The sequence below is a fragment of the Melospiza melodia genome, chromosome 1 (assembly GCF_035770615.1).
Source record: "Melospiza melodia melodia isolate bMelMel2 chromosome 1, bMelMel2.pri, whole genome shotgun sequence".
Classification (NCBI taxonomy): Eukaryota; Metazoa; Chordata; class Aves; order Passeriformes; family Passerellidae; genus Melospiza; species Melospiza melodia.
Window position 1 is genome coordinate 81,367,192 of NC_086194.1, and position 15,429 is coordinate 81,382,620.

Here is a 15,429-nt window from a genome sequence, read left to right on the forward strand (position 1 = left end):
ATAGACATTGTTCTTGAAAACCCATGAATCTGGTGATCGAGGCAACAAGAACAAGACTGTCTTGGTCCCTGATAGAAGGAATGCTACATCTGTATCTTCTCACAGCACATATCTGCCCCAGCCTCAGAGTCTTATAGGATGAACACCATAGGGCTCATCAGCCCTGTTAATTGTCGTTGTCCTGGTGAGGTGTAGTGATAATTAGGATGTGTTGTGTAATATTGATAGCAGTGACATTGGGGAAGAACATGCCAGCTGTTGTCTTAATCTTTGTTTCTTATGATATCCTGAAGCACATCCTACTCTGGTCTTGACAGTGTAATAATCAAATTCAGAAATTATTAGCCTGTTTATTGGCCTCTGGAGGTGTGTAAAGAATTCCTCTGGGTAGTGTAGAACATTTGGCTGTGTAAATTGGGTTGTCAGACCTTAGTTTTTAGGCTGACTGCAATTCATATGAAATCCAACCCTGGAACCAGCTGCCTTACTTCTCCACAGAGATCCCACAGCACAGGCAGTAGCTCTGTGTGTCTCCCCAGTTTGCCTCTGCCTGTGGGAGGGGAAAAACTCTCTACTACCACTCTTGTGTTTGGCAGTAGAACTGTTCACATAGCTGCCAGTGAGCATCAGATGTGCTGGCAAGCTTGCAATGCTAGGAACTTGCTGAATACCTCTAAGCTCATCTACCAAGGTCCATTCATCATGTTCAGATGGAAATATTTTTCTACCAACAGATTTTGCTATCTGGACAGGGAACTGCAAGCAGTTGTATTTGAGGGGGAAAAATATTAAAAAAATCAGTCATGCACTCTACAAATAATCTGATTTTCATGTTTCCATAAAAGCCAAGCAAAGCACCAACATTTATTGCAAAGCAAGCCATGGTTTATATATAATGTTAAAACTTCATGTATAGTTTCCTTGGCAATCTCACAAGAAGCCATGTCCTTCTGAGTATCACGGAGTACTTTTTATTCCCAGATAACTAAGGTCACTCTAACCTTAGAAGCATTCAGCATTTTGCATGTTCAGGTTCATATTAATGACCATTTAAAATTGTTTTAAATTCTGTCATGTAAAGCTTTTTAGCTTTTTCTTATCTGCACTGCAGTGTCTGTTATTGCTAGAAATATGGGAAAGGACAGCCAGCCAGGGCTTGACTATCTTGCATAATGCATAAATATTTACATGCCAGCTTTCACTAGAATGCTGACACTTGTGATAGGCTATCATTTCCATCAGCCACATAAATGAGGTGGTGAACATAGAGCATAATATTTTTTTCTTTTTATGCACCTTCTCTGTCTTGCTGTTTGAAATACACAGTTGAACAAATGCCAGATTAGCCATTAACTAAACCTAGTGTTATACTGGCTAGACTCTCACTTATGTCCTGTTCTGTAAAATGCTGTCTGCCAGCTGAAAACACATTAAAAGAACAGGGTTTGCTTTACTGCAGACTAGCTGACAGTTGTAATTGAACATCAAGGAAGAAAAAATGAATATTTTGCCTTAAACCAAACCAGACCTTTCTGTTCTATATTTTTTACCAAGACTTCAGCTCCCAAATACAAAATGATTAGTTTCTTCTTTTGACATGCAGGCTTACTCCAAGTTGGTTGTTTGCATCACTGTGTCAACATTCATGGGAACTGTTGACAGACTATGAAATCAGTTGTGCACATAGCAAGGGAACAAGGTGGTTCTTGACAGGGAAGCAGCAAAACAATAGTAGTTTCTTATTGGAGATAGTAATTAAGTGTGTTACTTTGAATTTGCTGGTAATAATGCAAATATATTCAAAGTAACTTTGAGAGAAAATTTTCTAACTTTTAAAGCTGTCAGAAAAACCTACTCTTTTTCTTTCATTCCCTATAAGTTCTAAAATACAAAAGCAGCAGTTTCTAGTGATAATACTGAAATAACACTGCAAGTTTGCACTTGCAGTGCAAAACAGTTTATCCATTTCCATAAGCATGGTTGTTCTTCTCCCATGCTGAGCCCTTGGGAGGTGGAGAAAGCAGGAGAGTTATGAGACCTGAAGTTATCCAGTGCATGACCCCATAAGCAATTCAGGCATGTTGTTGTGCCAGCCTGCTTTGCCATGGGGTATATGATACTGGCTATTAAGATGTGATGTGGAAAGAACTCCATTTGGGTTTTGGTTTGTTCTTTGGGTTATTTTCCCCCTCCAGATTCATCATCCTCATCTGCTTCTCTCCTGTGTTTATTTGTAAAAATTACTTGGTGATAAATTTATCTAATAGGCACTGGTTTGGAGTTTTTCTGTAGATGTTCACATTCTTGGTTCTTTCATTATCCATTTGCTTTCCAATTTTACAGACATGTCCACTGATTAATGCAGTGCTCCACTCATTATTTCCCATTTCCTGGGCTTTGATGTGATGTGAGATTGTGTATCTCTCCTAGGTGAGCTGGAGCTGGAGTATATCATCAGTAGCAGAAAATTTTCACCTTTCATTTGCAGTTTTCATTATAGAATACACATTTTGCTTTAGAGACCCAAGATCCACCTCAGTGAGCAGAATAAAATGTTTATCTTCCCCATGGCCAAAGGCAAAATGTTAAAGTTTATGTTGATTCAACATTACAACAGGCCGACTGCTTGAAGAGACATTCTTTGATTAAAAAGGCTACAACTTTTCACAAGAAAACATTTTGCACTACATCAGTAAGGATTTCAAAATGCCTTTTGGAAAGAACACATGCAGAACTTCTTATGCTCAAATTTCACTACAAATGATGCAGCTGTAATTTAAACCTTATGAATTTTGAGTGCTGACAAGCTGGCAGATAATATTTTCCACTGCATGTTCTTCTTTCAGCTCCACTGATTTACACTTAATGTTGCTATTGTTTGTCTGTGTGAGACAAGGAAACTTACTCTCATTGGTTCCTTGCAGTTCAGAATGAGAAGGGAGATCCTTCCCCAGTTTCTGCGGTGCCTTGAGAAGGCTGACCTAGAACAGAGGCTAGACAGAGTTAAAGAATAAAGTATTTGTTAAAAACCTTAATGGATACACCTTGGGCAGTACAAGAGCACCTTCTCAAGGCATCATCTGCATTGGGTAGCTGTGATTTATGAAGTTGTAGTAGCAATGCCTGACCTTGTCTTTAGAGGCCTCTGTGGCCAACAGTTGAGGGCTTTCACTTCTGAGTGAAGCCTGGCAGTGTAAACCTCTTGTAAAACTAGTTTTGACACCACTTCGAAAAAAGTTTCCTCTGTGTAACCCTGTTTTGAAAAATTTCAGCAATCCTAGAGCAGGCAGTTTCTCAAATTGTATAACTTACTTGCTTTAATTTGTATTTTTGCAGTCTCAGTAGGACATTTTTTGAAATGCTTAACAATTTTCTAATTATCTGCAGGTATGCTCAGCAGATCATACTAAATTATAGGAAGTGAAGTTTAGGCAAATTTTATTGAAAAATTTGCATGCAAAATATTGTGGGAAAAATAAACTTAAGTGTCACTGAAGTAGATGGAAAAAGGTATTTTTGGCTTAGTAACATATTAGAAAATATTTTTCTAATTTTATTATAGATTGTCAAAGTTTTGAATAATTTAGGTTGAAAAGGACCTTAAAAATCATCTCAATGCCTCTACCACAGGCAGGGACACCTTTCACTAGACCAGGTGCTCTGAGCCTCATTATCCTGGTCTGGAACTCTTCCCTGGATGGGGCATCCACAGCTTCTCTGGGCAACCCGTGCCAGTGCCTCACCACCCTCACAGTAAAGAACTTCTTCCTAACAGCCAATACAGCCCTGGCCTCTGTCAGTTTGAAGTCATTCCCCTTGGTCCTGTCACTACATGCCCTGCTAAAAGGATCCTCTCCAGATTTCACAGAGCCCCCCTTCAGGCCCTGGGAGGTGCTGTGAGGTGTCTCTGCAGCCCTCTCTTCCCCATCCTGAACCCCCCAGCCCTCTGAGCCTGTCTTCATAGGAGAGGTCTATGTCCCTCTTATGCTGGGGGCCCCAGAGGACAGTGCTCAAAGATGCTGGCTTCTCTATCATGGCTGCATTATGATTAAGGAAGGAAGTATACTTCCAATTAGTAGACAATGAAACCAATGAAGGGAGTTTGAAAAGCTGTTTTTTTTCTACACCTCAAGCTCTTTAGTTTCCATTCATTCTGGATGCTGTGACATTATGAAAAATTAGGCACTGTGGATTCAGGTGCTGAATGTGTTGTGTAAAAAAAAAAAAAGTAATGGCACCTATCTCATGAAAAAGTTGGAGTTTAAATGTAGGGATAAATACTTACTGCTTTCAGGAACAGTGCATTTTGTGCAAATGTAGGAACTATGTGGGAAGTGTAAGACAGTTGAACCTTAACTATTCATTTGCTTGTTTTCAAGAGCCTGGGTTTTGTAAATGATGTGGAAGAGAAGAGGGCTGCTGTCACTTAGCAACACTTTCTGGTTCAGGAACAAAATGTTTCGCTGTTGGAATCTATGCAGTGCTGCTACAAAACATTCCTGAGTAGGAGCAGGGGAGCTCTGTTCTGGAGAGCTTTGGCGCAATTGAAGTCAAGTGTTCCTGCTGCTGCATTTCTGAGATGTATTCATGCTGCTCTTCATGACCATTAAGATTTTTGTTGTCTACCTCATTGTTTGTCTGCTGTGACCATTAGCCAAGTAAACATTTCCAAACGACTTCAATAACACAATATTATGTTTTATATTAATGGTACAAAATAATTTCTGCCTTAAATGATATTTTCATACTGCACTTTTCAGTATCAGTCATGTACAAACCTTCTGAGAGGTTTGCATTAGTATCCCTAGAGGAAAATAAGCCAAATGCTTCAATGTCTGAAGATTTCCTGACTTACTGCTGTTGAGTGATGATGGTATTTGGTAATGTAGCTCTTAATGAATGATAGCATGATGAGTGTAATTAGAATACGTCTTTCTTTTTTATACACTCTGTTTTTGCTGAGATTAAAAAGACTGTCAAGCAATTCTTGAATGCAAAATGAAATTGACTCTGTTTCTCATCAACCTGTTAGTTAAGTTAGGAGGTTTCCAGAAGGTGAGCTGGGTCTGTATTTCCAGCAAGAAGCTTCAGTTTTTCTGCATGCCTTTGGTTGAATATGCTTTTCAATGTACATATACAAGTCTTTTGTCAGTGACTCTTTTTATTGCTAGTCCATGACAAGCAAAGAACTCTTCTCACATTCACACAGGTATGGTTTCAAAACTAGTTATTTTAAGTAATGTGCTTTCAAGCATGAAACTGCAAAAGCATCACCTTTGCTTAGAAGATGAATCCAGCAATGCAAAAAGGAAGGTTACTTCCTATTTTCTTTGAACCATGCAAAAGGCAAAATTACAAACCTCATTATGGTAAGTTCTGGCTATAGGAGGAATGGGGATAATCTAGCACAGTGACGGCAAAAGCTCCCTGCTCTAGAATTCACTTGACTGTGAAAATTACCTTAAGGAATAGGAATGCTTCTCCAGTCCAAGTTCAAGTTTTGCTGTTGTTTTTTGAGGTGTGTAGATGGGACTAAACTAATGCAGGAACATTTATTCTGTAGTTCATTACAGTATCCCTGTCCAGTTACACTGGGCTACAACTGGCTGGCTGCTTCCAACATGAATTTTTGATGTGCCTTTTGTTCTCTGTTACAATCCTTGATATCCTTATGATAACTGTGTTACATAAAGGTGATAGAGGCCCTCAGACCTGGAGATATATCCAGAGCTGTTTCTCTGGATTTGAGATGCCCTGAGCTTTTATAGGAACCACAAGTGTGAGGGACAATTCCTGTGAGCCAACACAATGGCTGAAGGCTGAACTCTTGGCTTCTGAGCAACAAGAAGAGCAGCCTCACCTCTGTCTGGGATACCCATCCAATTCATTCCATACAGGAAGTTCTGACTGAGAATATTTTGATTATTTAAAAGGTGACTGATGAAAAGCTAAAAACTAAGATGGGAAATGTCACTGCTTCCTCATCAGTATACAAGGTCGTTGCTGACTTGAGTCTGATAATTTCTGCAAGGATAGGTAGGTCTCATTCAGCATACCTGTTTTGCTTTCAGTGTGCCCATCCTGGTTTATTGTGACTGAGGGAGCACAGTTTGTGGTAATTTTGGTGCATATATAATAGGCAATTTGTGCAGTCGTAGGTGGAGGTATGGCTGGACTGCATCAAATTCAATGAAAAGGTTCCCAATGACTCCAGGGGACTTTAAATTACACCCTGACCCACCAAGTACTTTAATGTAGGCTTTAGTTCAAAATTTCAGGATCACTGCCATCATTGAAACTGTTCAAGAAGGTAAAGTTAAGCATGTACAGCATTTACAGGCTTTGTACTATTAAGACCTCTGCTTTTCTCCCTTTTTCTGTTTTTTCCCCTGCATGTATATATGCAGATAAACATTCTCTTTCCCTAAATATGAAAAATCCAAAATTTTCTTAGTATACCTCTTTCTCAGTGAAGAAAGTGTACTTAAAATAGAGAATGCAAATTTATGCATAGTGTGTAGGTCAGTAAGATCTCAGTAGAAAGTAAATGTAAAGAGCAATATCCTATTTAGTGGGTGATTTTGGCCTTCAGTTTCCTCCCTATAGTCCTGTCTTAGATCTGCTGTGCAGTCTGAAATGCACAGTCAGTGGTCATATCCACATTTGAAAGGCTACCTTTGACTCTGCATGCAGCGGGAACTGTACTGCATTTCAGATTACCTTGTGAAAAGTAATGAATACTTTTGTATAACTACACAATTACCTTGTGAAAAGTAATGAATCAATGTTGATTTTTAACTTGTTTGAAATGTCCATTCTTATGTAGTGTAGCTTGAAAGGAGATTAAATTAAGAATGTCTTTTGCTTTCCAATTAGCTGAAAACATGGCTTTTTATTTTTGTCTGTAATAGTAATGACATTGTAGTAATATGCTCAGCTGTCTTGAAATTTTCAGTTACTATAAAAACATTATACTTGCACTGATGGGAGTTGTTCTACTCATCTTGGTTTCTACTAATATTTTCCCTGTAATTTAGCTTGATTGATCAAGTTAAATTAGTTGGAATTGGAATGTTATTTCATGCCAGTACTATTCTCTGTGAGCTTTCAGTGAGTTTCTGGGCACAGAAATGCTGAGTTTATATTCTGTGTTGCTCAGATTTAACTCTTCAAAAATTTGCATCAGCATCTATTTGAGATAGATAAGGTGAAATGAATCTAGCTAGCATAGCACTTTAGGAAATCACTGTCCCTCAAATGTCCATTGTGCTTCCATGCCAAAGATTACTTCCACAGAGTGAAACCAGTTAAAGCGTTGGGATGCATATGTTCACACCATGGCATAAAGATTACACACTTCTGCAGTCCAGAACGAGACACCATACTAAAGCCATGCAGGCACTTCTGCTCGTACCCACTACCAAAAAGCTGGAATTGTAATGTCTTGGATGACTCCAACAGTTAACTGAGAAAGTATGTGTTGACTTTTCTCATCCTCTCTTCATTTAGTGTGTGTAATGCCATGGCAAGCAGATATCATTAAGTAAAACCAAACACATTTTTAGTTAGTGGTGTCTGGTGCATGTAATTTGTCCCACCCTCTCCTGTTTCTGGTCGGAATTCAGAGCTGCTAATTTCCTTAGCAGAATGAAAGAAAATTAGTAGATAACATGTCTAAGAGTAGCAGGTAACTTCTGAGAATTTATGGATCTACAGATTCCTTGCTATTTTTATGTGCTGCAAGTTATGAAGGTTGGATCAAGTTTGCTTTGGATGGTGCCTTCTTTGAAGGTTTCTGTAAAGACTTGGCTTGTTAAAGTTTTATTTTAGTGGTAATAAGGCCAGTTTGATGTTACTAGATGAAAGTGAGCCAGAAAGGCTTGAATAAAAAACACATAGAAATGACTGTACTTCAAAAATCACTTATGGAGCTACTGTTTACCTGGTTGTGTACCCACATAGTATTCCTGGTAATTCCATATTCTGTGAATTATTGCAACACAATAACTTGTTCATTTTGCAGCTGTGCCAATATGGCATTGTGCACTGGCATAATAAAGTTGTCTGATGTTGCTACTTAGATATCAAAGGAAAATCAAGATGTTTCATCAAGAGGCATCAATAAATTCTTGATCTTACTGAACTGGCTCTTATTAATACGTTGAAGGTGATGAGAGAATTCTTTTGAAATGTTATGATTAATGAGAAAAAGAAATTTTTAGAAGACAACTTCTCTGTTGCAGATAGCTGCTTGCATAAAGGAGCTACTAAGGACAGTAAAATTCCAAACAGTTTTGATTAGGAGATATAATCTATTGCTTGTTTGCTTTTGATTTAGAGTCTGATGAGGCTGGGTGGGAGGCAGACACCTTGTCACTCCTGTAGGATTTTTTCACTTTATTTTCATTCATACCTCAGCTCAAGTATGTAAGTAATCTTGGCAGGTGGGAGCACTGGTGGACTGAATAGTCAGGTGAAAAAAAGCTGAAACTGGAAGGCAAATGACAAAGACCAGACAATTTGTGCATCCATCTCCCAGGCTGTCATGAGATGATGCTGCCAGCAGCTTTATCCATAGTGAGTTTCTGATAACTCTTCTACAAGGTGAAGCAAGATCTTGTTTCTTCCGGCTGCTGGTTGAATTCTGTGTAGGAAAAAAATGCTGCCAAATGGCCAGCAAAACCTAACCAAGGCACTGTACACAGGGATCTGTGGGAAGGAAATGATGTCTTGGAAGTGACCAATGGTAGCTCTACCTCATCTCTCTAACCACTTTTCTGTGTATTCAAAGATAAGACTGATGGTCGTGGCATGGCCTGGTCCACAGGTAAAATGCTTCTGGGGGAACAGCTTACAGGCTTTTAATACATGATATTTTCTTGTGACAGGACTTTATAAACAAGTATGTACTAGATACTAGAAAGTCAGAGAACCTGGAATATATGGAACAGAGTAAGCTGTTTCTGTATCAATTAAATTTAGCTCATTCCAATTGTTTTGAGTGTAGTCAAATGGATTAAACTCTATGTAATAAATTAAAATCTCACCAACACATTTTGGAAATGAAGAATAAAATGGCATTATGGGGTGTAAGTACAGGAGCATAATTTGCTGTCCATGCAGACAAACCTCAAATTAGCATACTTACTCCTCAGTAATGATGTAATTGTGAATTTGATGTCTGTCATGTTTCAGAATTGCACGGAGTATTGTGATTTAAAATGCCCCCTAATGCTTCTGCTTTTCCTTTCACCAGAGACCAGCAGAAACTGTAGATGAAGAAGAAAATGTAGAAGAGGAAGATGACAGGGGAGAGGAGGCATATAAAGGAGAATATCCAGAAGTGAATGGAGAGGAAAGTGGGGAAACTGTTAAAGAAAAAATTGAAGTGGAAAAAAATGAAAATAAATTAAATGAAAATTATGAAGATGAAGCAGGAGAAACAGAGAATGTTGACCAAGCAGAGGAAAAGGAACTTATCCATTTAAATAGCAAAAACAATGAAGGAAATGGTGAGGGAATGGAGCATTTGAACTACCAAGGTGATCTTCAGCCTGAAGAGGAAATAAAAGAGGATTCTGGTAGTCAGAACCAGGTGAGTGTTTATTTTTTCAAACTTTCTTATGGTATTGTTCCTTATTCATCTCAGCCTTATGGTTCTTATCTGCTCTCTAAGTAGTGAATTTCTGATAAAGTCCTGAGACCATTTATGAGAACTTTGGCTTGTGGAAAAGTTGTTTTTCATCTGTATAGATCAGCTACATCAGTAATTACATTATATGCCCTCTGACTGAGAGAGCAGATGTTTCTCACTATTTGATGAATCTGCATCTCCTACTTTCCTTAGTATGCTGAATTTTGAAAAAAAAGTAATGAAAAAAAAATTCTTGCAGTTTCCAGAAAAGCAGAATCATTATATATTTCTACACTACTTTGTCTTCCAGGACAGAGCAGAAAGGTGTGTTCATGACACCAGTGCCTCATTATTTTGATGAATTGACTTTCACAAAAGTTACATTTCATAAAGAGCTTTTGCCATTGTTTTGTGGAAGTTTCATCTCTTTTTCTTAGAAATTGAAAAATACAGTGGATATGAACAAGATCCTTCAAAGAAAGGAGCTTTAGTCAGTTTAAAAGCAAATATCCAGTAATTTGGAATACCTGGTAACATGCTGTTGGCTTAGATGGAGGGATGCAATCCACATAAATAAGGAGAACTCCCCTGACTGTCAGATGAACTGACCAGCTCACGGAGTGTGGGAAACAAAGTGTTTTGTTTGATGGGGAGAATCCAGGTCTGGGAGGAGTGGGATTCATGAGTGTCAGAAGCAGAGCAAATTGCTGCACATTCCCTGCCTACAGGCTGCTGAAAAAGAGTTTCTTCCTCTGCTTTCTGTGACACTGGGAGTGGTTTCTTCAACTTTGCAACTGGGCTTTCTTCTGTTCCTGTATGACACACAAGAATATTTTTCAGTTGAGAGAGTTGAGTAACATGACATTTTCTTGGGCTCTGAATTTATTCTGTGCTCCATATATTTGAAACTTTTTTTTGTTTTAGATAAGCTGAAGTTATTTATGGAAAGGGAGAGAGTGAGTGAGCATTCACTTAAAATGCATATGTGGGTAACTGGCTGCTTGATGAAAGAACTGTAGGGGGGAACCTCTAATGTGAGTGCTTTCTCCTTTGGAAGATATATAAGTATAAAATAAATGAAAATTTTAACATGCTCACTCTTGGAAAATATGTTTTTCACATTATCTTGTGGAAATTTTAATATGAGGTGCTGAATGCAGTATTGAAATGAAGTGAAATCTTTGGTACCTGATGATGGTAACAGTGCCTGTCCTTTTTCCTGAGGTTGATCCTGGTCTTGAAAAAGCATCCACAAGTCCAAGGGTGACAATCACCAGCCCACAAGAAAGTGAAAAGAACGACCAGAGCAATGACTGTGCAGCAGTTGCATAAAGAAGAAAAACATCATGAGCAAAAAATGAAAAAGGACAACACTTTAAATATAAAGCATGTAAATTTTTGTGATTGCTAAGGAAGGAGGGTTGAGTAATGAATGGAGAGATGATGATGCTCTATGGACTGATGAAAAACAAGCATTTATATCTACTAGAAGAACATAGAATTATTTTTACAGGGTGAGATTTTCTGATAGGATTAATTGGGGGGGAAATACAAGAGAACTTTATAGTAGTATTAGACATAAATGAACTATTCTGTGGTATCAGATAGTTAGCAGCAATAGACAAACCACAAAAATTACACTGTTCCAGGGAAAGGAAAAGAGACCCACCCAGATTCAATGTCAAAACTTCTTTGTCAATTTGTTCATGAAAAGAAACTAAGGCGTGTATTTTTTCCTCTAAAATTCCACATGATAGGTATAATTTCCAGGTATAACATTAGGATAGAACTAGAATATGTTCCTCACCAAATGGATTTATGCTCACAGAAAATAGTTTACTATAGTGAGGGACCAGTTCAATGTTACTAAATAGTCTATTTTCAGCGCATTAATTAGAATTATTAGGTTTTGCATGCATAAACAGCACTTATTTAGCACTATGAATACATGTGGACAGCTTGCAATACTGCAGCTTGTTTCCATTTAAAACAGAAAATTTTGTTGATTGTCCTGCACTGATTCACTAATAGTGAATTATTGTCATCATGAACAAAAAATGAAGAGTACATAGTATATTAGTTTTAAATTTTGAATTTGGATGGATTTGTAATTCAGTGAAAAAGAAGCTTAATTTCTTAATGAAATAAAAAAAACCACATGCCTAGATTTGGACTGAAATTTCCATGAAACCATTGCTGTTGTTGGAGCCATTTTAATATGTGAGACATCAGGATGAACCCACCCGGCTTTCTGTAAAAGTCAGGAACAATTATTGCATTTATGAACCCTTTGCATAGCCTTAATGGTTGGAAGTGTGTCATCATCCTTTTGAGCAAGCTGTCTCCTGATAGGCTGTGGCTTAATATGCTTTAGTGAATAAGGCATTGATCCACAGTATTAATTCTCTTAATGACACTGATTCCATTGCTCTTATCATTTCTCTGTTAGTAATGGGAATAATTTGTAGTTCATAGAAATACAGCCCTGAGCATAATTTTATTAATTATACAAAAGAAATAGTGGGTTTCCTTATCATTAATGCTAGTAAATTATTACTACAAGAAACTCGATGTCATTTTTGTTGATTTCATGCCATTAAGACAAGAATTACATTTATGAACAAATTGAAGTTGAAGCACTGTTTAAGGAATGTGAAGAGCCACTTGTCATAACAGAAACTCAAACAAACATCTTCCCTGCTTCTACTAGTTATTAAGTATATTTTTCCAATGTAATAGAAATTTGTGGAGACCCTTCAGCATATTTCTGTGCTTTGGCAATGTAGGTATAAAAGACACGTAAAAAATGTATGAACAAGGTTAGAACAGTTTGCCCTGTCACATCTCTGAATTGTCTGTGAAACCTTGAAACCTTCTGTCTGTGAAACCTGTAGCTTCTGTTGAGCTGTCTGACAAAGATCGAAGGGAATATTGCATTTGTGATCAGTTCAAAATAAGCTCCTCATTTAGCCAAGCTCTTAAGCAAAGTATGCATGCTTCTCTTTTTTTTTTTTTTTTTTTTTTTTTTTTTTTTTTTGTGATAGCAATTAAGCCTATGCTCAAATATATTTGATTTCTCTGGGACTTAAAAATACATTTATAGTTAAGCAATGTAAAAACTAACCAACTCTTCCCCCCACCCCCCCACAAGAGCCTGAAACAGAATGGATAAAATAACTGGGGGTGATAGTGAGGTAAAATGACACAGGCACAGGTGCCTTTATTGTTGGTTTCTACTTATAGCTTCTGAGTGCCAGTAGTTTCTGTAATTTCTTTCCTTTTCCCAAAAGTTTGGTATTTTCCATGCATAAAAGACTAACAGATATCAATAAGAATAATTTAAAGGATTAAGCTAAATTCTAGGGAAATGTAATTTTATCATTTTTCTTCATAGGAACAGGAAGTTCCTATTAGTGTTACTCAACTTTGAAAATGTTTTCCCCTCTGTTCTATTGTAAGAAAGACAGGATATATTTCTTCAGAAAAGCAAATCAGACTGTTTGGAAATAGAGATATGACCCTTTTATCATTCACCTTGCAACACTGACAACATGAATTTTGTATCAGGTTCTTTTATTTAGGGAAACTAGGTTATGCCTAACAAATAATTCTAGTAGAAATTAAACTAGAATGATACAGATGGTCTTGCTAATAGTTTCTCTGTCGTGATTGGCTGTGTGTGATGGCTTACCTCAGTTTTACCTGAGAGATACATTATTTTGTAAAGTTTATGTAATGTTATTTTATTAAGCTTATGTACAACAATTATGAGGGTTTTTTAAAGAATTGTTTTCTTGTTTTGCTTTTATTTTTAAAAATAATTTGCTATTAAAGAGAACTGGTACAGATATTCCTGTGTTTTCTCTCACATCACGGCCTGTTTGATGTTAAATCTGTCTTTGGGTTACTGACTTTATAAATTTGGTGATTTTGCATGCTTGCTCATGGCAATTAGACTTTTTCCCTGGAAGAACCTTCCCCAAAAGTATGATTTTCTGTGGGGAAACTGAAGCAGAGGACAACTTGGATTAAGACAATATGAGACAATAGAAACAAAGTGTTATGGATGTCTGAGTACCTTTTTCTGGGCAACATAAGCCCGAAAAAGGACACTACAGGTTAACAGAGGATTAACCCTTAAAAACAATAAGCTGTTGTATATTCATACACTTCATACATGATGCATAAATTCCATTCAAACACAGGATTCTGCCTGGTCAGTGTCAACTTCTTGCTCTGAATCCTGATGGCATCTTCAGGGCTGAATGAAGTGGGAAAAAGTTTGTTTCTCCTAATAGGAGAGCAATAAATTCTCTTTCTCTGAAATATTTAGGTGTCCTGTGACTGCTATCTCGATGCAAGTCTTCTCTTCAAAAAAAAAGTATCTTACATAGCATAGTTTCTATTTTAACATTTTGTTATAACCTAAAACTATATTTAACACACTACTTAAGAAAATTAATACAGCATAACTTTCTAATGTAACACATATAATATTCATTGTGATATTTGCAAGTAACCAATCATAAAATAGGCATTTTTCACACCTTGGTGAGACAAGGGCTAGGATTTGCATCCACTATTTAACAGTAGTCTCCTTCTGCTGTGAAAGAGGCATGGGAAAGACTATTTCTCCTTTTCATGCAGCACAAGGCCTAGTTCAAGGTGAACAAAGAGTTCATAGTTCAAAGTATCCTGACTCTGTGACTGTAGGTGGCTTACCCCAGGACAAGGAAGATAAGGTAGCTGAGCCTCTTGGGTGCCTCTGGCTGGGGGCCTCACCCTCAGGCACATCTGATGCTTGTGGATGGCCCTGAGTGTGTACAAAGGGAGGCAGACATCTCTTGTAGTAACATCGTGCTTGCTCATGGGGATTAGAGCCTTTCCCTGGAAGAACCTTCCCAAGTATGATTTTCTGTGGGGAAACTGGAGCAAAAGTTTTTTTGCATAAAAGGAGTGGGTTGGTTGTTTGTTTTGGTGGGGGGGTTGGGTAGTTAATCTCAAAGGCCTTAATATTGGTGTTGAGACTTTTTTCACTCACTTGCACCTCTCTACACTTGGATGTTCTGCTGCTGTCCTGAGCGCGGCCGCTGGGGCTGGGCAGGTGCCAGCAGTTTCCTGGCTGGTGCGTGTGGGAAGCAGATCATGGTTTGCTGAATGACCTCATGGTGTTTGCCACTACTCTCAGACAAATGCCTGCTCCTCTGGAAGCTTCCAGCAGGTGAAAAAACTACACCCAGCACTGCCTTATGAGTGTTCCTGTACCAAAAGAAGTTGAGGTCACGTGTCAGTGGTGTATGTCTGTGGGTATTGGGCTCCTGTGGTGCTCCCAGCAGCTTTGCTTTTTTAACTGCTCATCCTCATACAGGCAAGAGGTCAGTAAGCCATGGCTGGATTAGTTCCCTTACACATGGGATGCAGGCTGCAGTTCCTTGACACTCTGTTCTCTGCACTTGCTGTGAGTGTGTGTAGCCATGATATTTTCTGAAAAGTCCTTTCTTTCCTTAGGATTTTTCCTCCTCAGAAGCTGAGAGGCCTCAGGAACAAAATGTAAACAATGATTATCTGCTGCTGTGGAATGCAAAAGGTGGATCTGTGATTGGTCTCATGTGGATGTTTCTAATTAATGGCCAATCACAGCTGGCTCGGACTCTCTGCCTGAGACACAAGCCTTTGTTATCATTCTTTCTTTTTCTATTCTTAGCTAGCCTTCTGATGAAATCCTTTCTTCTATCCTTTTAGTATAGTTTTAATATAATATATATCATAAAATAATAAATCAAGCCTTCTGAAAC

At 38.0% G+C, this 15,429-nt stretch overlaps 1 protein-coding gene across 1 annotated transcript in view; it reads left to right on the forward strand.

The window, feature by feature from the left end:
- DCDC2 (doublecortin domain containing 2) overlaps positions 1–13,484 on the forward strand; it is a 54,563-nt gene extending 41,079 nt beyond the window's left edge. Inside the window, exons 9-10 of the mRNA XM_063159699.1 lie at positions 9,257–9,595; positions 10,859–13,484. Of these exons, the coding sequence (XP_063015769.1) occupies positions 9,257–9,595; positions 10,859–10,966 (447 nt within the window). The 3' untranslated portion in view covers positions 10,967–13,484. The remainder of the gene's footprint in view (positions 1–9,256; positions 9,596–10,858) is intronic.
- Positions 13,485–15,429: the final 1,945 nt, after the last annotated feature.